Below are 24,605 nucleotides of genomic sequence, written 5' to 3' on the forward strand. Positions count from 1 at the left end.
TTTATAAAAGGAGGACAGCAGCATGAGGTATTGAGCCACAGAGGAACCTGAGCTCCATTCAGCCCTGAGGGTCCCAAACAGCGTACAGAAGTTAACACGTGTATACACACACACACACACACACACACACACACACACACACACACACACACACACACACACACACACACACACACACACACACACACACACACCACACACAGAGACAATTAACCCTATAACTAACAAACAGGACAGGGAGAGCGTTAAATAGACACACAGTCCTACCTGTAGCCCCTGTCCCATCTGCTCCAGCCAGGGAGATTCACTGGAGCTAAGGCTCTGATCTGGAGGGCGTCTTAAGGTAGCTAGGTGGGACAACCATATCACAGTCATAGTAAGTACATTTATCCTCAAAAAAAGTAGCTACGGTGCCTTCAAAAGGTATTCACATCCCTTGACCTTTTCCACATTTTGTTGTTACAGCCTGAATTCAAAATGGATGAAATGTTTTTCCTCTCCACCATCTACACACAATACCCCATAATGAGGAAGTGAAAACAAATGTATTGAAAATGAAATGCAGAAATATCAAATTTACATAAGTATTCACACCCCTGGGCCTCCCGAGTGCCGCAGCGGTCTAAGACACAGCATCGCAGTGCTTGAGGCGTCACTACAGATCCGGGTTCGATCCCGGGCTGTGCCGCAGCCGGCTGCGACCGGGAGACCCATGAGGCGACGCACAATTGGCCCAGCGTTGTCCAGGTTAGGGGAGGGTGTTGGCAGGCTGAGATTTCCTTGTCCCATCGCGCTCTAGAGACTCCTGTGGCGGGCCGGGCGCATGCTCACTGACACGGTTGCCAGGTGTACGGTGTTTCCTCCGACACATTGGTGCGCCTGGCTTCCGGGTTAAACGAGCATTGTGTCAAGAAGCAGTGCGGCTTATGGGTTGTGTTTCGGAGGACGCATGGCTCTCAACCTTCGCATCTCCGGAGTCATTTTCAGGTCTTGCCATAGATTTTCAAGTAGATTTAACTCAGGAACATTCACTGCCTTGTGTTTTAGGTTATTGTGCTGCTGAAAGGTGAATTCATCTTCCAGTGTCTGGTGGAAAGCAGACTGAAGCAGGTTTCCCTCTAGGATTTTCCCTGTGCTTAGCTCCATTCCATTTATTTTTTATCCTAAAAAACTCCCCAGTCATTAATGATTACAAGCATACCCATAACATGATGCAGCCACCACTTTGCTTGAAAATATGGAGAGTAGTACTCAGTAATGTCTTGTTTTGGATTTGCCCCAAACATAACACTCAAGTAAATTGCTTTGCCACATTTTTCACTGTATTTCTTTAGGGCCTTGTTGCAAACAGGATGCATGTTTTGTAATATTTGTATTTTGTACAGGCTTCCTTCTTTTCACTTTGTCTATTAGGTTAGTATTGTGGAGTAACTACAATGTTGTTGATCCATCCTCAGTTTTCTCCTATCACAACCATTAAACCCTCTAACTGTTTTAAAGTCACCATTGGCCTCATGGTGAAATCCCTGAGCGGTCTCCTTCCTCTCCGGCAACTGAGTTAGGAAGGACGCCTGTATCTTTGTAGTGACTGAATGTATTGATACACCATCCAAAGTGAAACATAATAACTTCTTCATGCTCAAAAGGATATTCAATGTCTGCTTTTTTATTTTTTACACATCTACCAATCAGTGCCCTTCTTAGTGAGGCATTGGTAAACCTCCTGTGTGTGTGTGTGTGTGTGTGTGTGTGTGTGTGTGTGTGTGTGTGTGTGTGTGTGTGTGTGTGTGTGTGTGTGTGTGTGTGTGTGTGTGTGTGTGTGTGTGTGTGTGTGTGTGTGTGTGCCTTTACGTACTGTATGTGTGCTTATGTTTGTGTGTGTGTGTGATGTAACGTGTGTGTTCCAGGGACAGTAAGCTGTCCATGCTACTGAGAGAGTCGCTGGGCAACATGAACTGCCGGACTACCATGATCGCTCACATCTCCTCGTCGCCTAGCAACTTCTCTGACACGCTCTCCACGATCCAGATCGCCTCGCGCCTCCTCCGCATGAAGAAGAAGAAGACCAAAGTCAGCATGGTACATACATGATCATTTAATCAGTCATTCAAACAACCAGTACATTACATTGCTAATACATTTCACAGTTCTTTTTCAGTTCTTTTTTTCTATATGTCCGTATTGATATTTCAGTAAAGAAGTTTACTTTCAGTATTAATGTAACTTGATGACAGTATTACAATGATAGGTCAATTAAATTCTAATTGGTTTATTTAAACAAATGTTTTTTTCTCTCATCCATTTTCACATCCCCCTCTCTCTTTCAGCAGTACACGTCCAGTTCGTCAGGGGGTGAGAGTTCGTGTGAGGAGGGGCGTATGCGTCGCCCCACTCACCTGAGACCGTTCCACTCCCGTAGCTCTGCAGACTCAGACCTGCCTCTGCTGCACCTCTCCAGCGACCCAGACGACTACTCCAGCAGCGAGCAGTCCTGTGACACTGTCATCTATGTGGGTCCCAATGGGGGTGCCATCTCGGACCGTGAGCTGACCGACAATGAGGGACCGCCAGAGTTCGTCCCCATCGTCCCTGTTTTGCTGAAGAGCAAAGCCGAATCTGGCGTCGAGCCGACTACGCCGCCTCTGCAGCAGCAGCAGACAGTACTCCCCCAGGCTCAGCTTGTCCCTACACAGACACACACCCAGCCCACTACCCTGCCTACCAAGCCCCTCAACGCCGTCCACCAGCCCCCACTCCCTCTCCCCCAGCCCCCAGTCCCTCTCCTCCAGGCCCTGGGTCATCCCCAGCCCCCACTCCCTCTCCTCCAGCCCCCACTCCCTCTCCTCCAGCCCCTGGGTCATCCCCTGCCCCCCGTGCCAGAGGAAGGGGCGGAGTGCCTGAAGTGCAACACCTTCGCTGAGCTGCAGGAGCGTCTGGAGTGTATCGACGGGAGCGAGGAGGTGGCAAAGCTCCCCTTCGAGGAGGTGCCGGCTAACAGGGGGGCTAAGCCCGACACCCTGGTTCCCCCAGGGTCTGAGACGGAGCGTAAAGAAGGGGGGGTGGAGAAAGTAGAGCCCCTCAGGAGGATGTCCAACGACCAGCAGCTCCAGGAGATCAGGGAGGTGGTGGAGGAGGCAGAACTGGCCCAGAACTTGATAGAGAGTCTGAGCCTGACCGGCAGCTGCAGTGTGACGGGTAGCAGTGGAGCAGGACACACCAACCCTCTACAGAGGGCCAAGAGTGCCAGCCTCCATGACAGGTAAGAACTATTTGTTTGTTTGTTTGGATCCCCATTAGCTGTTACACTGCAACAGCTACTCTCTGGAATCCACACGAAACACAACACAAAACCTACATTACATTTTCTATAATTTTATCAACTGATTTATAATTTTTATGCATCTTGAAGGTATGTTTGTTCTTAATATCTTCCATTTTTTTATACTTCTATTCCTTTTTATTTGATTGACAGTCGTGAGTCTCTGAGCGCGGGCAGTAGCAGTGATGGTAAGCCCCGCCCCCTGGGCTCTCCTCGGCTGGGCATCGCATCTCTTACCAAGACCTCTGACTACAGACCTCCCTCCTCACCCTCACAGCGCTGCAAGGTACACTATCTGGCTTTGACACCTCTACTGTCTTTGGTTGTATTTATACAATTATTGTGTTGAGTTTTAACACTGACCTCATCAAATGCATTTTCATGAAAATGTACTGCATCACCGTAAAGCATCTTTGGGTCATTGAAAAGAGCTACATAATCCAATATATGATAATGATTATCATCCAGGTCTACACCCAGAAGGGTGTGATGCCGGGAACGCCCCCCTTGTCCTGCCAGAGTCTGTCTACTGCAGACAGCCTGGCTGCAGACAGTGTGAGGTCCTCTACAGAGTCCCTGCTGCAGCCGGTGTCCCTGTCCAGAACCTCCCCCGCGGGGATGAGTCCCTGGGTCCTCAAACGAACCAACTCCTCGTCTGCTAGCCTGGGGTCGGCTGACACGCTGTGTGATGAGAATGTTCCTCAGATTCCTCTGGATGGACGCAGGGATAGTAAGTCGTACTGTTCATTCTGTTACTGTGACTGATACAATCGTTTTTGAAGAAGGTTTTCACGTATGATACTGGTTTCCTTACATTTTCTCTCTTTTTCCCTGCTGTCCTTTCCTTGTCTGTTCCCTCTTTCTTCTTCCCATCTCTCGACTACCTCCCATAGCCCCAGCTCCAGCCCCCAACCACTCCTCCATCCCAGCCGACCCTAGCTCTCTGGAGGAAGACAAGCTGGTGTTCACCCTGGGGTGTAAGGAGGGGCTGGAGGTCCGGGGCCTGCTGGAGAGTGGCGGCCGTCCCACCAGCATCATTAGCTTCAGCAGCGACTGTTCCGTCACTGCCCTGGACTCGGGGTCCCGCCCTATCTCCATAAACAGCAGCATCAGCGAGGACCTGGAGCGCTATGGAATCAACACTACTGTCGTTGCTACGACCACCAGGGTGATCCCCATAACAACCGCCTCCGTCGCCGGAGTGATCGCCGTGGAAGGAGAGGCGATGGCGGCGGTGCCTAGCCGACGGTCATCCATGTCATCGTGGCTAAGTGACCTGAGTGTTGTTAGCGACAGAGATCAATCTCTGCACAGCTTCAGCCAGTCCCATGGACACGGGGAGGCTCTGGCCGAACATGACCCCACACAGGTCCCTCTCTGTGGAGCAAATGAGCAGGACGAGGCGTCCCTGGGTTATGGACGAAGGAAGACTCCTGAGAGTGAAGTAGCATTGTCTGGAGATGTAAAAGGGAAAGAGACTAAAGAGAGGCTGAAGAGACTGCCCCCCTCCCTGGGTAAGACCACCATCTCCCTCTCTGACATGCAGACCCTGGGGGTCTCCAGCAACTTCCTCCCCTTCAAGACCAACATTACAGCCCACCCCTGTGTGGCCGTCAAACCCATGGTCATACTCTCCTCCCTTACCAGGACTCACCTGCTGCCCAAGGACCCAGCCAAGACTACCCCAGCCCTGGTCCTGGCCTCCATGTCCAGCGAGCTCAGCTTCGATGACCCCTGGATGAAGAGAGACGGGGTGGACTTGAGGCCCAAGGAGCTGGTGTGTGAGGTGAAGCCAGAGAAGTGGGTGGTGGATCCACCAGTCAAGATAGACGCAGCTAAGAGCAGCCAGGCCTGGCCCCAGGGCGATAGGGCCAGTAGGGTGGACAGTGGCTATGGAGGGGACCGTCACAGCTCCAGCAGCGGGGAGGCCATCTCCTCTCCAGACTCCTGTAAGAGGGTAGTGGACAGCTCTGAGATGGTGCTGGTCAGTTCTGGGGAGTATCTGGTGACTCCTGTCTACTCTGCCGACATCCTGCGCACCGCCAGTCTGCCCCGTGGCTGGCACCGGCTCAACCGCCACGACGGCCTATATGAGGACCCACTCCGCTACGACGCTAACGGAGGAGGGGGGGAGTACCGAGGCCTGGGGGTCACCTCCTCTACCCCCTGTAGTCCCAGGGCGACCCTGGACCGAAGGGGGTATTCCGGGAAACATGGCCTGTTTTCCCGCCAGAAAGGTATCCCACCGCTGCCACCAGTACGCAAGTCCAGTCTGGACCAGAAGAACAAGGCAGGAGGCCCCCTCAGCCCCATGCACGCAGCCAGCCATGGCCTCTCCTTCTTGAGGAGTACCCCGGAGGACCTGGGCGTGCTTGGAGGAGGTGGAGGGAAACAGAAGGGGGGTAATGTGGAGAGCAGTAGGTTGTTCAGTGCTAAACTAGAGCAGCTGGCTAACAGAACCAACTCTCTGGGTCGGTCCCATGGAGGTCACAGCTCTCATGGCCCCCACTACGACTGCCTCTCTTTGGAGAGGGGGGAGGCCCTCAGCTCCTTGGGCTGGAAGGTGGCAGCCGGAGGGGGGAGGGGGGACTGCACCATGCCCCGTACCGGACGCAGCCTCACCCGTGGCGGCTCATTGTCATCCTCCTCCCCTAAAGGAAACGGTTCCGGTAACAGCCCTGGCAGCGCTCCCCAGTCACCCAAGTCGAGCCAGTCCAAGATCTCAGCGGTCAGCAAGCTCCTGATGGCCAGCCCTAAGGCTCGGAGCCTGTCGGCCTCCAGCACCAAGACACTCAGCTTCTCCACCAAGTCTCTGCCCCAGTCTGTCAACCGCAGCTCCAGTCTGCCTCCCAACGGCAAGCCCCAGGCCCAGGGTCAGACCTCCACCCAGGGTCAGGGACAGAACCAGGCACCCAGCTCTGGCTCCTGGTCCACCCAGTCTCTGAGTCGCAACCGAGGGGGAGGCCTGGCCGCCAAACTGCCTCTGAGAGCCGTCAACGGACGCATCTCCGAGCTGCTCCAGGGCAGCGGAGGCTCTCGATCCGCCGGTCACAACCGAGGAGGAAGCTCCGAGGATGGGGAGGAGAGAGGCGCTGGAGGGGGTGGAGGTGGTGTCGGGGCACAGGGAGAGGAGAGACCCTTGGTAGTCCACACCCTCCCGTCCCCCTACAGTAAGATCACAGCGCCCAGGCGGCCGCATCGCTGCAGCAGCGGTCATGCCAGTGACAACAGCAGTGTTCTGAGTGGAGAGCTGCCCCCGGCCATGGGGAAGACAGCCCTGTTCTACCACAGTGGGGGCAGCAGTGGCTATGAGAGCATGTTGAGGGACAGCGAGGCCACAGGAAGCACCTCCTCTGCCCAGGACTCTCTGAGCGAACACAGCTCAGCCACCAGCAGCAGCCGCCGCAGCAGCCTCAAGAACAACAAGAAGAAGAACAACAGCACAGGTCAGCTCCTTTAATACTGCTTCCCAGTTATATTAATACCGCTTCCCAGTTATATTAATACCGCTTCCCAGTTATATTAATACTGCTTCCCAGTTATATTAATACTGCTTCCCAGTTATATTAATACTGCTTCCCAGTTATATTAATACTGCTTCCCAGTTATATTAATACTGCTTCCCAGTTATATTAATACTGCTTCCCAGTTATATTAATACTGCTTCCCAGTTATATTAATACTGCTTCCCAGTTATATTAATACCGCTTCCCAGTTATATTAATACTGCTTCCCAGTTATATTAATACTGCTTCCCAGTTAGATTAATACTGCTTCCCAGTTATATTAATACCGCTTCCCAGTTATATTAATACTGCTTTCCAGTTATATTAATACTGCTTCCCAGTTATATTAATACTGCTTCCCAGTTATATTAATACTGCTTCCCAGTTATATTAATACTGCTTCCCAGTTATATTAATACTGCTTCCCAGTTATATTAATACTGCTTTCCAGTTATATTAATACTGCTTCCCAGTTATATTAATACTGCTTCCCAGTTATATTAATACTGCTTCCCAGTTATATTAATACTGCTTCCCAGTTATATTAATACTGCTTCCCAGTTATATTAATACTGCTTCCCAGTTATATTAATACCGCTTCCCAGTTATATTAATACTGCTTCTCAGTTATATTAATACCGCTTCTCAGTTATATTAATACTGCTTCCCAGTTATATTAATACTGCTTCCCAGTTATATTAATACTGCTTCCCAGTTATATTAATACTGCTTCCCAGTTATATTAATACTGCTTCCCAGTTATATTAATACTGCTTCCCAGTTAGATTAATACCGCTTCCCAGTTATATTAATACTGCTTCCCAGTTATATTAATACTGCTTCCCAGTTATATTAATACCGCTTCCCAGTTATATTAATACCGCTTCCCAGTTATATTAATACCGCTTCCCAGTTATATTAATACTGCTTCCCAGTTATATTAATACTGCTTCCCAGTTATATTAATACTGCTTCCCAGTTATATTAATACCGCTTCCCAGTTATATTAATACCGCTTCCCAGTTATATTAATACTGCTTCCCAGTTATATTAATACTGCTTCCCAGTTATATTAATACTGCTTCCCAGTTATATTAATACTGCTTCCCAGTTATATTAATACTGCTTCCCAGTTATATTAATACTGCTTCCCAGTTAGATTAATACTGCTTCCCAGTTAGATTAATGCCGCTTCCCAGTTATATTAATACTGCTTCCCAGTTAGATTAATACTGCTTCCCAGTTATATTAATACTGCTTCCCAGTTATATTAATACTGCTTCCCAGTTATATTAATACTGCTTCCCAGTTATATTAATACCGCTTCCCAGTTATATTAATACTGCTTCCCAGTTAGATTAATACTGCTTCCCAGTTATATTAATACTGCTTCCCAGTTATATTAATACTGCTTCCCAGTTAGATTAATACTGCTTCCCAGTTAGATTAATACTGCTTCCCAGTTATATTAATACTGCTTCCCAGTTATATTAATACCGCTTCCCAGTTATATTAATACTGCTTCCCAGTTATATTAATACTGCTTCCCAGTTATATTAATACTGCTTCCCAGTTATATTAATACCGCTTCCCAGTTATATTAATACTGCTTCACAGTTATATTAATACTGCTTCCCAGTTATATTAATACTGCTTCCCAGTTATATATTTTGCTCATAGGGCTTCCTTTCCTTTGTTTTTTTTCTCTGTTCAATTTATATAAACCACTGAAATTGTCTTTTTTACTTCTTTATTAAACGGTTAACACTTTTTTTGCTCAGTCCCATTACAGATGGTTCATAGATGTTCAACAAATGGTTAAACTAACACGAACCCTAGTAACATAGCTAGCTTTCACATACTCAACCTCCAGTGTATACTCTGTCTTGAATAGAAAAAAATAACAATATTCAGTTTCACCTCTCTTCATCACCTCATCCCTCCCTCTCTCCTGAGAGGTTGGTAGTGAGAGTGGTCTCTTTGGGCAGACAGACGGCAGGGTTCCATGGTGGGTGGACCCAGGAAACCAATGTACCCTCTTCATTCCTCCCTCTCCTTCCCTCTCTCCCTTCCTATCTCTCCCTTCCTATCTCTCCCTTCCTATCTCTCCCTTCCTATCTCTCCCTTCCTATCTCTCCCTTCCTTCCTTCCTCCTTCCCCCCTCTCCCTTCCCCCCTCTCCCTTCCTTCCTCCCTCTCCCTTCCTCCTCCCTCCCTCTCCCTTCCTCCTCCCTCCCTCTCCCTTCCTCCTCCCTCCCTCTCCCTTCCTTCCTCCCTCTACCTTGCTCTCTCTCCCTCTACCTTGCTCTCTCTCCCTTCCTCTACTTCTCCCTTCCTCTACCTCACCCTTCCTCCCCTCCCTTACCCTCCTCCCCTTGTAGGCTAGGCCCCCTTGACATCCTCTACCTCTCCAAAGCTGCCTTACATCCCCTCAACCCCCCACCCACACCACCATCCAGAGGTACAGTGAGAGGGAACAGTGAGGCTTGTCTATGGTTGATTTAGACTAGCAGAACCCTGCCTGTGGCTGCTCTAGCAGAGAGAGAGAGAGGAAGGGGGATGGAGGATAGAGAGAGGCTTGCATGGGAAAATATGTTACATAGGTTTCCAGTTAAGGGTCTTATGTATGGTTGCTTTTTTTTTCTGGAAAATTGTATTTTCTCTCTCTCACTCTCAATTCAATTAAATGCAGGTATTATTTGGCATGGGAAACACATGTTTACATTGGCAAAGCAAGTGAAATAGATAATAAACAATAATAAAAATGAATAGTAAACATCACAAAGTTCCAAAGGAATAAAGACATTTCAGACGCGGAATGAGGAAGAGCTCAGTTTGTTGTTTTGGAAAGTTTGTTCTTTTCAAAGTGTTTTGAAAAGTTTCTTAGTAGCTAACTTTTGGATCCCGCGACACATTTGGCATCAGTTGCTGGGACTGCTACACTCTGTTCAGTGATCCTGCTAACCAAGGCCGTGTCTGAGCAGCTATTTAGCGTAGCATCTAGCCTAGCTGCTAGCGAGCAGCCTTTCAAGCTAACAGGGTTTTCTTGAGGGCTTGAACGCAGCCTGCGACGTGGTTAGCCATTGTGGCTGGGACCGCAGATTGTCCCGTGTTTATGGCTGTCTAGATCCCTGCTGGTTGTTGTTGCTTTCAATCGTCCCTGCGACCTGTCCTGTCTGGAACTGAGAGGAGTAACAGTATAACCTGTCCTGTCTGGAACTGAGAGGAGTAACAGTATAACCTGTCCTGTCTGGAACTGAGAGGAGTAACAGTATAACCTGTCCTGTCTGGAACTAAGAGGAGTAACAGTATAACCTGTCCTGTCTGGAACTGAGAGGAGTAACAGTATAACCTGTCCTGTCTGGAACTGAGAGGAGTAACAGTATAACCTGTCCTGTCTGGAACTGAGAGGAGTAACAGTATAACCTGTCCTGTCTGGAACTGAGAGGAGTAACAGTATAACCTGTCCTGTCTGGAACTGAGAGGAGTAACAGTATAACCTGTCCTGTCTGGAACTGAGAGGAGTAACAGTATAACCTGTCCTGTCTGGAACTGAGAGGAGTAACAGTATAACCTGCCCTGTCTGGAGCTGAGAGGAGTAACAGTATAACCTGTCCTGTCTGGAACTGAGAGGAGTAACAGTATAACCTGTCCTGTCTGGAACTGAGAGGAGTAACAGTATAACCTGTCCTGTCTGGAACTAAGAGGAGTAACAGTATAACCTGTCCTGTCTGGAGCTGAGAGGAGTAACAGTATAACCTGTCCTGTCTGGAACTAAGAGGAGTAACAGTATAACCTGTCCTGTCTGGAACTGAGAGGAGTAACAGTATAACCTGCCCTGTCTGGAGCTGAGAGGAGTAACAGTATAACCTGTCCTGTCTGGAACTGAGAGGAGTAACAGTATAACCTGTCCTGTCTGGAACTGAGAGGAGTAACAGTATAACCTGTCCTGTCTGGAACTAAGAGGAGTAACAGTATAACCTGTCCTGTCTGGAACTGAGAGGAGTAACAGTATAACCTGTCCTGTCTGGAACTGAGAGGAGTAACAGTATAACCTGTCCTGTCTGGAACTGAGAGGAGTAACAGTATAACCTGTCCTGTCTGGAACTGAGAGGAGTAACAGTATAACCTGTCCTGTCTGGAACTGAGAGGAGTAACAGTATAACCTGTCCTGTCTGGAACTGAGAGGAGTAACAGTATAACCTGTCCTGTCTGGAACTGAGAGGAGTAACAGTATAACCTGTCCTGTCTGGAACTAAGAGGAGTAACAGTATAACCTGCCCTGTCTGGAGCTGAGAGGAGTAACAGTATAACCTGCCCTGTCTGGAGCTGAGAGGAGTAACAGTGTAACCTGCCCTGTCTGGAACTGAGAGGAGTAACAGTATAACCTGTCCTGTCTGGAGCTGAGAGGAGTAACAGTATAACCTGCCCTGTCTGGAGCTGAGAGGAGTAACAGTATAACCTGCCCTGTCTGGAGCTGAGAGGAGTAACAGTATAACCTGTCCTGTCTGGAGCTGAGAGGAGTAACAGTATAACCTGTCCTGTCTGGAACTGAGAGGAGTAACAGTATAACCTGTCCTGTCTGGAACTGAGAGGAGTAACAGTATAACCTGCCCTGTCTGGAGCTGAGAGGAGTAACAGTGTAACCTGCCCTGTCTGGAACTGAGAGGAGTAACAGTATAACCTGTCCTGTCTGGAGCTGAGAGGAGTAACAGTATAACCTGTCCTGTCTGGAACTGAGAGGAGTAACAGTATAACCTGTCCTGTCTGGAGCTGAGAGGAGTAACAGTATAACCTGTCCTGTCTGGAACTGAGAGGAGTAACAGTATAACCTGTCCTGTCTGGAACTGAGAGGAGTAACAGTATAACCTGTCCTGTCTGGAGCTGAGAGGAGTAACAGTATAACCTGCCCTGTCTGGAGCTGAGAGGAGTAACAGTATAACCTGTCCTGTCTGGAGCTGAGAGGAGTAACAGTATAACCTGTCCTGTCTGGAACTGAGAGGAGTAACAGTATAACCTGTCCTGTCTGGAGCTGAGAGGAGTAACAGTATAACCTGTCCTGTCTGGAGCTGAGAGGAGTAACAGCGTAACCTGTCCTGTCTGGAACTGAGAGGAGTAACAGTATAACCTGTCCTGTCTGGAACTAAGAGGAGTAACAGTATAACCTGTCCTGTCTGGAACTGAGAGGAGTAACAGCGTAACCTACATTGCTACCATGACAAAGACCAAATCCGGTGGGAATACCGTTGAGGACAGTGGCGTCTCTATCAGAGGTGAAGGGTCTTTTAAACTAAGAAAAATAGTTCTATACGCAGTAGTTAGTACAACAAGAAAATAGTTCTATAAGCAGTAGTTAGTACAACAAGAAAATAGTTCTGTAAGCAGTAGTTAGTACAACAAGAAAATACAGTAGTTCTATAAGCAGTAGTTAGTACAACAAGAAAATACAGTAGTTCTATAAGCAGTAGTTAGTACAACAAGAAAATAGTTCTATAAGCAGTAGTTAGTACAACAAGAAAATAGTTCTATAAGCAGTAGTTAGTACAACAAGAAAATAGTTCTTTAAGCAGTAGTTAGTACAACAAGAAAATAGCTTCAAGGTGGATTCTCGTCATAAAATAATGGACGACCTGACCAGAGAGGTCCAGGACCTGAAGAACAGTTTTCAGTTCTCCCAGGATCAGCTCGATGAGTTTAAATAGGAGAACGGCAAGATGACAGCAATCTGTAAGTCATTGAGAGAGAACAGCAGTTCTGTATCTGAATCCATGATAACAATGAAAGAGAAATCAGTTTATCTCGAGGGACAATCAAGGCGGAACAACATGGTTGTGGACGGAATTGCAGAATCTCTACATGAGACCTGGACTGAGTCTGAGGTGAGGGTAATGATCTCAGAGAAACTGAAGATGGACCACAGGAAGATTGAGGTGGAGCGCACCCACAGGACTGGAAAACCCACCGCCGGCCCAGGTGACAGGCTCAGGCCCATAGTGGTCAAGTTCCTGAGGTTCAAGGACATGGTAGCTGTTCTGGAAAGAACTAAGAACTTGAGAGGAATGTCTACTCCTCAACCAGGACTATCCTGAAGATGTGCGCCAGAAGAGGAAAGAACTGATCCCAGCCATGAAAGCTGCCAGAGCACGTGGGGACATTGTTTACATCCGCTATGACAGGCTCATTGTCCACCCTCCCAGAAGCCTGGAAGGGATGAGAGAGCCAAGCCTATGGGTTTGCAGCTTCAACCCTGCAGCACACACACACACACACACACACACACACACACACACACACACACACACACACACACACACACACACACACACACACACACACACACACTTATACACAACAATTGATTAATGGACTGCTGAATGTATTATTATTTTTTTGCTCTTTTCCATATTATGTCTATCTCTGACAAGATACCCAGGAAAGGGCTGAAAATAGCACATATTAATATAAGTAGCCTTATAAATAAGGTTCATAAAATCAATAACTTGCTAACATCAGATAACATTTATATTAGCCATTTGCATACAGCAGTAGCAATACAAGGATATAACATCTATAGAGACAGAAATGCTTATGGGGGAGGTGTTGCTGAATATATTCAGATCCATATCCCTGTAACGCTTAGAGAAGCTCTTATGTCAAGTGTTATTGAAGTGTTGTGGTTGCAGGTTCACTTGGCACATCTAAAGCCTTTTCTTTTGGGGTGTTGCTATAGGCCACCAAGTGCTAACAGTCAGTATCTAAATAATATGTGTGAAATGCTTGATAGTGTATGTGATGTAAACAGAGAGGTCTACTTTCTCGGGGAACTGAATATTGATTGGTTTTCATCAAGCTGTCTGCTCAAGAGGAAGCTTCTCACTGTAACCAGTGCCTGTAATCTGGTTCAGGTTATTCATCAACCTACCAGGGTGTTTGCAAACACTACAGGAACAAGATCATCCACATGTATTGGTCACATTTTTACTAATACTGTAGACCTTTGTTCTTAAGCTGTACCCGTACCCATTGGATGCAGTGATCACAATATAGTGGCTATATCTAGGAAAGCCAAAGTTCCAACAGCTGGGCCTAAAATAGTGTACATTCAACTCCATCTTTCATCGAATCAGATGAGAAACAGACGCCTCACAAGTCCTCAACAGGCAGCTTCATTAAATAGGACTCGCAAAACTCCAGTCTCAACGTCAACAGTGAAGAGGCGACTCCGAGATGCTGGGCTTCTAGGCACCTAGAAGGTAGTCTTGGGGACATTCAATGGTGTGTGCCTTTCCAAATCATGTCCAATCAATTGAATGTACCACAGGTGGACTCCAATCAAGTTGTAGAAACATCTCAAGGATGATCAATGGAAACAGGATGCACCTGAGCTCAGTTTCGAGTCTCATAGCAAAGGGTCTGAATACTTATGTAAATGTGATTTTGTTTGTATGTACCAAAATTGTAAAAACCTGTTTTCGCTTTGTCATTATGGGGTGTTGTGTGTAAATATATGTAATCCATTTTAGAATAAGGCTGTAACGTAACAAAATGTGGAGAAGGGGTCTGAATGCTTTCTGAATGCACTGTAAATATGGGTTGTATTCACAATGGTGTTTGTTCCTAACTGGTTGCCCTTTTCTTGTGGCAACGGGTCACAAATCTTGCTGCTGTGATGGCACACTGTGGTATTTCACCCAGTAGATATGGGAGTTTATCAATATGTGATTTATTTTGGAATTCTATGTGGATCTGTGTTATCTGAGGGAAATATATGTCTTTAATATGGTCATACATTTGGAAGGAGGTTAGGAAGTATAGCTCAGCTCACCTCATTTTGTGGGCAGCTTGCACATAGCCTGTCTTCTCTTGAGAGCCAGGTCTGCCTATGGCGGCCTTTCTCAAGAGCAAGGCTATGCTCACTGAGTCTGTACATAGTCAAACGTTCTCCTTAAGTTTGGGTCAGTCACAGTGGTCAGGTATTCTGCCACTGTGTACTCTCTGTTTAGGGCCAAATAGCATACTATTTTGCTCAGTTTTTTTGTTAATTATTTCCAATGTGTCAAGTAATTTTCTTTTTGTTTTCTCATGTTTTGGTTGGGTCTAATTGTGTTGCTGTCCTGGGGCTTTGTGTTTGTGAACAGAGCCCCCGGACTAGCTTGCTTAGGGGGCTCTTCTCCAGGTTAATTTCACTGTAGGTGATTGCTTTGTTATGGAAGGTTTGGGAATCACTTCCTTTTAGGTGGTTGTAAAATGTATCTGCTCTTTTCTGGATTTGTATAATTAGCGTGTATCGGACTAATTCTGCTTTGCATGCATTATTTGGTGTTTCTCTCTCTCTCTCTCTCTCTCTCTCTCGCTCTCTTTCTCTTGCTCGCTTTCTCTCTCTCTCCATTGTGCCCTGCTGCAGTAGACAGTAATAAGGTACAAATGGGTGACTCGTGGTGAGTCAGAGCAGATCTGTCTGGGTGACCTTTCTATAACCTGGGAGACAGAGAGACAGTCAGAACCTCTTACCCTGTGTGTGAATTCATAAAAAGTGTCTGCCAATGTCTATGCAAATGTACATTCCAGCACAGTGGTCAGATAAGAGGGACTGACAAAATGCACTCCTCTCTCCCCCTCTCTTTCTCTTTTCCCCTCTTGTCTACTCCTCTCCCCCTCTCTTTCTCTTTTCGCCTCTTGTCTACTCCTCTCTCCCTCTCTTTCTCTTTTCTCCTCTTGTCTACTTCTCTCTCCCTCTCTTTCTCTTTTCCCCTCTTGTCTACTCCTCTCTTTCTCTTTTCCCCTCTTGTCTACTCCTCTCCCTCTCTTTCTCTTTTCTTCTCTTGTCTACTCCTCTCTCCCTCTCTTTCTCTTTTCTCCTCTTGTCTACTCCTCTCTCCCTCTTTCTCTTTTCTCCTCTTGTCTACTCCTCTCTCCCTCTTTCTCTTTTCTCCTCTTGTCTACTCCTCTCTCTTTCTATTTTCTCCTCTTGTCTACTCCTCTCTCTTTCTCTTTTCTCCTCTTGTCTACTCCTCTCTCTTTCTCTTTTCTCCTCTTGTCTACTCCTCTCTCCCCCTCTCTTTCTCTTTTCTCCTCTTGTCTACTCCTCTCTCTTTCTCTTTTCTCCTCTTGTCTACTCCTCTCTCCCCCTTTGTTTCTCTTTTCTCCTCTTGTCTACTCCTCTCTCCCCCTCTCTTTCTCTTTTCTCCTCTTGTCTACTCCTCTCTCTTTCTCTTTTCTCCTCTTGTCTACTCCTCTCTCCCCCTTTGTTTCTATTTTCTCCTCTTGTCTACTCCTCTCTCTTGTCTTGTGTTCAGTTCTGTTCTTCTGCGTTTTCTCCCAGTCTCTTTTCTTCTCTACTGTTCTCTCCTCTGCTCTCAACTCCTCTCCTCCCCGGCTCTCCCTCTGGAACTGGATTTGTTGCCAGTATGCTGTCAGTATGCTGGTGTCCTGACCCAGTCACAGATGTAGAAATATGTTCTGTCACAGTCACAATGTAGAGATGTGTCCTGTTGGTGATAAAATACAACATCTACTCAATTCTACAACTTCTGATGAATGCTTCTTCATGTGTTTTATGTTTTTCTATGTTGAGCATTTAAATTAAAATTGATACATTCTACTTAGCAACAACTATACCGAAAAGTAATATTATTCTCCTAGTATCCCAATTAACTGTATGTCTGTGTGTGTGTGTGTGTGTGTGTGTGTGTGTGTGTGTGTGTGTGTGTGTGTGTCCAGGTACCCAGCGTCGTCGTCTGATTCCCAGCCTGACCCCAGACTCGTCCTCTCCGTTCAGGAAGCCTGCCATCAGCCCAGGTGTACGCTGGGTAGACGGGCCGCTACGCCCTGCCCCCAGGGGAACCACAGAACCCTTCGAAATAAAGGTCTACGAGATAGACGACGTGGAGCGCATGCAGAGGAGAGAGAAAGGCAACAAGGTGAGACAGAGAGAGATGGAGACAGACAGAGAGAGATGGAGACAGACAGAGAGAGATGGAGACAGACAGAGAGAGATGGAGACAGACAGAGAGAGATGGAGACAGACAGAGAGAGATGGAGACAGACAGAGAGAGATGGAGACAGACAGAGAGAGATGGAGACAGACAGAGAGAGATGGAGACAGACAGAGAGACATGGAGACAGACGGAGAGAGATGGAGACAGACAGAGAGAGATGGAGACAGACAGAGAGAGATGGAGACAGACGGAGAGAGATGGAGACAGACGGAGAGAGATGGAGACAGACGGAGAGAGATGGAGACAGACGGAGAGAGATGGAGACAGACGGAGAGAGATGGAGACAGACGGAGAGAGATGGAGACAGACGGAGAGAGATGGAGACAGACGGAGAGAGATGGAGACAGACGGAGAGAGATGGAGACAGACGGAGAGAGATGGAGACAGACGGAGAGAGATGGAGACAGACGGAGAGAGATGGAGACAGACGGAGAGAGATGGAGACAGACGGAGAGAGATGGAGACAGACGGAGAGAGATGGAGACAGACGGAGAGAGATGGAGACAGACGGAGAGAGATGGAGACAGACGGAGAGAGATGGAGACAGACAGAGAGATACAGACAGACAGAGAGATACAGACAGACAGAGAGATACAGACAGACAGAGAGATACAGACAGACAGAGAGATACAGACAGACAGAGAGATACAGACAGACAGAGAGATGGAGACAGACGGAGAGAGATGGAGACAGACGGAGAGAGATGGAGACAGACGGAGAGAGAGATGGAGAGATCTTTCTCTCTCTCTCTCTCTCCCCACCTTTCTCTCCCCACCTTTCTCTCTCTCTCCCTCCCTTTCTCCCCCACCTCTCTCTCCCTCCCTTTCTCTCCCCACCTCTCTCTCTCTCCCCACCTCTCTCTCTCCCCACTCACTCTCTCTCCCCACCTCTCTCCCCACCTCTCTCTCTCCCCACCTCTCTCTCTCCCCACCTCTCTCTCCCTCCCTTTCTCCCCCCACCTCTCTCTCTCCCTCCCTTTCTCCCCCCACCTCTCTCTTTCCCTCCCTTTCTCTCCCCACCTCTCTCTCTCCCTCCCTTTCTCTCCCCACCTCTCTCTCTCCCCCCACCTCTCTCTCCCTCCCTTTCTCCCCCCACCTCTCTCTCTCTCTCTCCCCACCTCTCTCTCCCTCCCTTTCTCTCCCCACCTCTCTCTCTCCCCCCACCTCTCTCTCCCTCCCTTTCTCCCCCCACCTCTCTCTCTCCCCACCTCTCTCTCTCCCCACCTCCCTCTCTCTCCCTCCCTCTCTCCCCCCACCTCTTTCCTTCCCTTTCTCCCCCCACCTCTCTCTCCCTCCCTTTCTCCCCCACCTCTCTCTCTCTCTCTCTCCCCACCTCTCTCTCTCCCCACCTCTCTCTCCCTCCCTCTCTCCCCCCACCTCTTTCCTTCCCTTTCTCCCCCCACCTCTCTCTCCCTCCCTTTCTCCCCCCACCTCTCTCTCTCTCTCCCCACCTCTCTCTCTCCCCACCTCTCTCTCTCTCCCCACCTCTCTCTCTCCCCACCTCCCTCTCTCTCCCTCCCTCTCTCCCCCCACCTCTTTCCTTCCCTTTCTCCCCCCACCTCTCTCTCCCTCCCTTTCTCCCCCACCTCTCTCTCTCTCTCTCTCCCCACCTCTCTCTCTCCCCACCTCTCTCTCCCTCCCTCTCTCCCCCCACCTCTTTCCTTCCCTTTCTCCCCCCACCTCTCTCTCCCTCCCTTTCTCCCCCCACCTCTCTCTCTCTCTCCCCACCTCTCTCTCTCCCCACCTCTCTTTCTCTCTCTCCCCACCTCTCTCTCTCCCCACCTCTCTTTCTCTCTCTCTCCCCCTACCTCTCTCACTCTCTTCCCACCTCTCCCTCCCCTCATTTCTTTGTATTCCCCTCTCTTCTCCGTGTCTCCATCAGGAGGTGGTTTATTTCAGTGCTAAGCTGAAGATCTTGGAAAACAGGCAGCAGCGGATATCCGAGGTCCGAGCCAAGTACGACTGGCTGAAGAAAGAGCTGGAACAGACCAAGCAGCACCTGATGCTGGAGCCAGACAAATGGACCACTGAATGTAAGTGTGTGTGTGTGTGTGTGTGTGTGTGTGTGTGTGTGTGTGTGTGTGTGTGTGTGTGTGTGTGTGTGTGTGTGTGTGTGTGTGTGTGTGTGTGTGTGTGTGTGTGTGTGTGTGTGTGTGTGTGTGTGTGTGTGTCATACTTGCTTGCATTTCAGCCACAGCCTTGACACCTACAGTAATCTTTCTGGTAAATGTTAGGGAGCTCAATGTTTCTCTACCTGCTACACCTATCATTGACACCTGTGTGTTCCCCTGTCCACCCACTGGAGAACATCCCTTCTTCTAGAAATGTCCTTTCTACTCATTGTAATGATATGGCCTCTCTCTGCTCCTGGTTGTAACATATCTCGGTCTCTCTGTCTCTGCTCCTGTCACATGGCTGTGACATATGTCCATCTCTCCTCCCCTGTAGCATGGCTGTAACATTATGTCTATCTCTCTGTCCCCTCCCCATAGTTGACCTGCAGCAGACGTTTGAGGTGGACTCTCTGGAGTACCTGGAGGCTCTAGAGGTGATGACAGACAGACTGGAGACCAGGGTCAACTTCTGCAAAGCTCACCTCATGATGGTCACCTGCTTCGACGTCACCTGCCGACGCAGGTAGAACAAAGAACGGACAGGCGGACCACACCTCCTCTAGGACTCTTTGGACTCATGGAAAGTGGAGACAACACAGCAGGAATAGAGGGATGGAGCAGAGGGAGGAATTTCCCAGAGGAGGTGCAGAGGCAGATGGAGACAAAGGCATGCGGAGACTAAAGAGGAATATTTTTTTAAGCAGCGGGGAAGTTAGCGAGAGAAGAGGAGGAGGAAGAAAAGGAGGAGGAGAGAGATTGTTTTAAAGAAGGAGTGTATCCGCCACCGGACAGGAAGATCACTTTTACAGAGCAGTTGTTGGAGTTTGTAAATAAAGTTTTGCTTGCTTTGAATAAGGCCTGGCTGACGGACGGCTATTAGTCACGTGGGGAAACAAAGAGAAAAGAATGACAGAAAGGAAAGAAAACCAACCATGTGTGAGAGAGACAAGTGCCTGGCGAACACTTTGACTTCTGAAACATTTCTCCTGTGTTTGTGTACAAACGGTGCTAGCTGAAAAAATGATAGATCTCAAAAGTCTAAATAATCTGAAAAGGCTTTTACTCTGTTTCCTGCCTCGCTGTTCTCAGTGGTTTGTACTTATATAGTTCTACACTAGTTATGATGCAACATATGAACTGTTACGTGTTCGTTTTTCTACCTCTGTTTTGATTTTCTGAAGAAAGTGGGACCACACAAAGTGCTTTAGGGGGATGCTATATACAGGTGTAGGTCCTTTATTTGAGACAGTTTTCTACAGCAGGAAAATAATCCTGCAGCCACAGGAAATGTGAATTAATTAAAATTAACATACACTTTTGTAGGGGTTGATTACATTTTTCGTAAGGGAAAATCAAGTCTGACTTTTCTAAGTATAAATTACAAACTTCAGAAGCCTTTTTAAACCCCAAATACACCACAAGTTTAAAATGTCCTGCATTGCAGGAAGGTTCTCCTGCAACAGGGTGATCAAATGAAGATCCTACATCTGTAAGGACAGACAATGTGAATGGTGGTGGTGAAATGCTAAGCCAAAACATGGTTTATTTTATGGACCATTGATTTCCTTGTCACCACTCGGGCTATGGTTTTGGCACCCGAAGTGTTCAGTTGTGGTTTCAGGCCTACCGTACACCAATCCCCCCTCCCACTAACACCTTGACTAGACCGTCCACATTGCGTTCGTGAGTGTTGCAAAATAAATGGTCACACTTTATTTGGATCGTTTGGATAGCATCTGTAGATGCTCTACTATCATGTCATACTATCAACAAACTAGCTGTTGATAAGAAACTGATTGCTAAGGTTACGGTTACACACATATGTTATTCAATCATTTCATCCAAACTGCTCGCACACGTGACCGAGCGTCTGCATATCCAGCTGCTAAAATATAACTTTATTTGAGAAGCTGGAAACGATTCAAGTTCCGCCTCTCTCATCTGCTCATTGGTTTTCACAAGCATACTAACCCATGTGGGTGATTGAAAGATGAGAGGAGAGATTCATCAAAGATAACTGTAGCTAGTTTGTCCTGGGAGATAAACATTGGGTTGTTATTTTAACTGAATTGCATATGGTCCATTTTATTCCTGGATCTTTGTCGAATTGTGTGTTTCTCTACTCTGATGATTCATTCCCAGATAAAAGGGGAAACCTCTTTAGTTTTTAGTTAGTATGTCCCCACATTAATATAGCTGGTTCAGTTGTTTTTTGGTATTTTAATTAACCTGCGTGTCATGATCTCGTCTGGTGGGGACAGACAAAATCAACATGCGCACGTTGGCATGCGCACGGCCGGTTTGGTTAAGGTGTGAAGGTGATCAAGAGGTACAGAGAGACGTCAACTAGAAGGGAGGAGAGATGGATGGAGGAGAAAATGCTAGAAGAAAATAGTAGCATTATGAAACATAATAAATACCATAGAGGGAATGGGTGTAACTATGTGATTCATGGGTTAAAGTGAAGCTGTCCTACAGTATTCTATAGGTCTAAGGCTGCATTTACACAGGCAGCCCGATTCTGATCTGTTTTACACTAATTGATCCTTTGACCAATGACATCAGATCTTTTTCAGAGCTGAAACCGATAGATCAAAAGACCAATTAGTTTTAAAAAAAATGAAAAGATCAGAATTGGACTGCCTGTGTAAACACAGATGGAAATCTGAGCGTAGAGGAAAACCTCCCATTCACTCTGCTTGGTGCCACTGTCATGGTGTATTCACTCTGATTGGTGCCACTGTCATGGTGCCACTGTCATGGTGCATTCACTCTGCTTGGTGCCACTGTCATGGTGTATTCACTCTGCTTGGTGCCACTGTCATGATGTATTCACTCTGCTTGGTGCCACTGTCATGGTGTATTCACTCTGCTTGGTGCCACTGTCATGGTGTATTCACTCTGCTTGGTGCCACTGTCATGGTGTATTCACTCTGCTTGGTGCCACTGTCATGATGTATTCACTCTGCTTGGTGCCACTGTCATGGTGTATTCACTCTGCTTGGTGCCACTGTCACTCTGCATTCACTCTGCTTGGTGCCACTGTCATGGTGTATTCACTCTGCTTGGTGCCACTGTCATGGTGTATTCACTCTGCTTGGTGCCACTGTCATGGTGTATTCACTCTGCTTGGTGCCACTGTCATGGTGTATTCACTCTGCTTGGTGCCACTGTCATGGTGTATTCACTCTGCTTGGTGCCACTGTCATGGTGTATTCACTCTGCTTGGTGCCACTGTCATGGTGTATTCACTCTGCTTGGTGCCACTGTCATGGTGTATTCACTCTGCTTGGTGCCACTGTCATGGTGTATTCACTCTGCTTGGTGCCACTGTCATGGTGTATTCACTCTGCTTGGTGCCACTGTCATGGTGTATTCACTCTGCTTGGTGCCACTGTCATGGTGTATTCACTCTGCTTGGTGCCACTGTCACTCTGCATTCACTCTGCTTGGTGCCACTGTCATGGTGTATTCACTTTGGGAATATTTTGTAAATATATATATATGGTGCTTGAGACCATTTGAGATCTAAATGTTTGTATAACTATATGCATATAGCCTGTTTCCTAAAATAACTTTAAGACACACATGCTTCTTCTTCGTCATCTTATCATCATCCTATTGTATTATGTACAGTGTCCTTGGGTGTTTTGAAAGGTGTTTATTTAAGTGATAATGCCAGAGGAGCCGGTAGATATAAGATATATTGGCACGGGTGTTAGGCCCGAGACAAAGTCAGATGGAACAGAGTAAAAAGGCATTTTAACGTTATAGATTTAGCCGGTGGTAACTCGTGGAATAGACACCGGCTGGAATGAGGTTTTAACCAATCAGCATTCAGGATTAGACCCACCCGTTGTATTAACACGAAATGTATAATTTGTATTATTCTTATTATCATCATCATGCCCCTTGCCCTTTACCCTTTGACCTCTCCCCTCTGTCATGGTCATAAATGAAGGATCTTATTAATTTAACTCAAGACGTGCTGGAACAGAAAGTTTGCTTATATTGTATCATTTATTATCCACACACCTTCTGATCTGCAAAGTTACTATGCATTTAAAAAATAGACAGAAAGTAATTGTACGTACCCTGAGCCCATTTCATATAGGTATATTCCAACATATAGACACTTAGCATTTTTATTTGAGATGTACATTTTTTCCTGCTCTGTTGTTGTTTGCAACTGTTACGTCCTCCTTTGATCTGTTTGATTGATAGGAGTAGGAAGACGTTGTCCCTGGAGGCTGATTTAAGGTCAGTTTCATGCTCTACCCTCTAATGGTTAATGATTAGTACTCAGGGTGGGTAATCTGGTCCTAGATCTGTTCCTAACTTCAACCTGGAGCCTGTTGATGATGGTACTCTCCAGGGTCACGTTCAGGATGGTGCAATGTTTCAAAACCTGCACATATAAATGTATCATGTTTAACAGATATATGATTGTCTGTTTTTTATGGCAGGGAATTGAGTCCACTCTCTTCGTTGCATTTCTAACAATCGAACGTCTCACCTTCCTGAATACACCCTGGGCAACCCATGGAAACGTCTCACTCCGGTGTCATGGTGTCTTGGTTGTCAGGGCATCTGAAATGTTGTAGAGAGATCTATTTCTCTGGCTGTACAGTCTGTGGGGAGTGGGAGAGGTACTGTAGCTAGCAGGGTTGGCCTCATTTACATTCAGTCAATTTTAGGAAGGGAAATGATATTCAGCCAAAACATCTCCTGAAAAAACGGAATAGAAATGAAATTGACCTGTAGTCCCATCCCATGCTAGCTAGGCCTTACTGTGCGGTGGCTGGGCAGGGTGTGTGTGTGCGTGCTTTCAGGAGGCACAAACAAGGGGAAATAAACCCTTTTGAAATGGGAAACTAACATAGTTGGACCAAAAACATTTCCTCCTAATTGTGCCTGCTCAACCTGACCCATGTCTGTGTGTAACTCCGTCATCAGAAGCTCTTCTGACAGACAAACAGACTGAGAATCTGACGGTGACACAAGGATTGCTGTAAATAAAGGATTGTATTCAAGTAAATGTGTGTTATTTTATTCACTTAATGTTACCGTGCTCAACAATCCTGATTTAATTTAAGTGTAAGTAAACCAACCACCGTCCCACAAAGTAAGAAAAAATATTCAAATTGAACAACTGTATTGATGTTAATCAGAGTTTGCCCTTATCCAATGTGCAATTTCAAAGATTTTACTGAGTTACAGTTCATATAAGGAAATCAGTCTATTTAAATAAATAAATTAGGCCTTAATCTATGGATTTCACATGACTGGGAATACAGATATGCATCTGTTGGTCACAGACACCTTTAAAAAAAAGTAGTGGTGTTGATCAGAAAACCAGTCAGTATCTGGTGGATACAGAATCAATAGACCATTTGTTCCAGTTTTGCCCTCAGGTGGTCTGTTTCTGGTCTCAGGTTCAGGATTGGCTGAAAAAGCATAACATTAATGTAAAATTGACCCTAGAAATAAAATTGTTGAGAGACCTGGAAAGTCAATTACTAGACTAATACTCTTAGAGGGGGGTGGGGTCTCAGATTGTTGAGGGGCAGCTCTTAGGGAATTGTGGGGGGGGGATCTTGGATGGTTGGTGGCCTAGCGGTTGGGAGCTTGTTCCGGTGGCCGATACAGTTGGTCGCTGATTCGGGTCCC

General features: G+C 47.0%; 1 protein-coding gene across 4 annotated transcripts in view; it reads left to right on the top strand.

The window, feature by feature from the left end:
- Positions 1–23,973, top strand: part of kif26ba (kinesin family member 26Ba) — a 196,223-nt gene extending 172,250 nt beyond the window's left edge. For 2 of the 4 annotated variants that reach the window (XM_055862874.1, XM_055862876.1), the window contains 7 exons: positions 1,908–2,079; positions 2,328–3,259; positions 3,473–3,605; positions 3,788–4,049; positions 4,213–6,765; positions 16,545–18,854; positions 19,314–23,973. In XM_055862874.1, coding sequence (XP_055718849.1) covers positions 1,908–2,079; positions 2,328–3,259; positions 3,473–3,605; positions 3,788–4,049; positions 4,213–6,765; positions 16,545–18,854; positions 19,314–19,462 — 6,511 coding nt within the window. In that variant the 3' untranslated portion in view covers positions 19,463–23,973. The remainder of the gene's footprint in view (positions 1–1,907; positions 2,080–2,327; positions 3,260–3,472; positions 3,606–3,787; positions 4,050–4,212; positions 6,766–16,544; positions 18,855–19,313) is intronic. The other 2 variants (XM_055862877.1, XM_055862875.1) reach the window with 2 other exon arrangements.
- The last annotated feature ends 632 nt before the right edge of the window (positions 23,974–24,605 follow it).

Source organism: Salvelinus fontinalis, chromosome 15 (genome assembly GCF_029448725.1).
Source record: "Salvelinus fontinalis isolate EN_2023a chromosome 15, ASM2944872v1, whole genome shotgun sequence".
Classification (NCBI taxonomy): Eukaryota; Metazoa; Chordata; class Actinopteri; order Salmoniformes; family Salmonidae; genus Salvelinus; species Salvelinus fontinalis.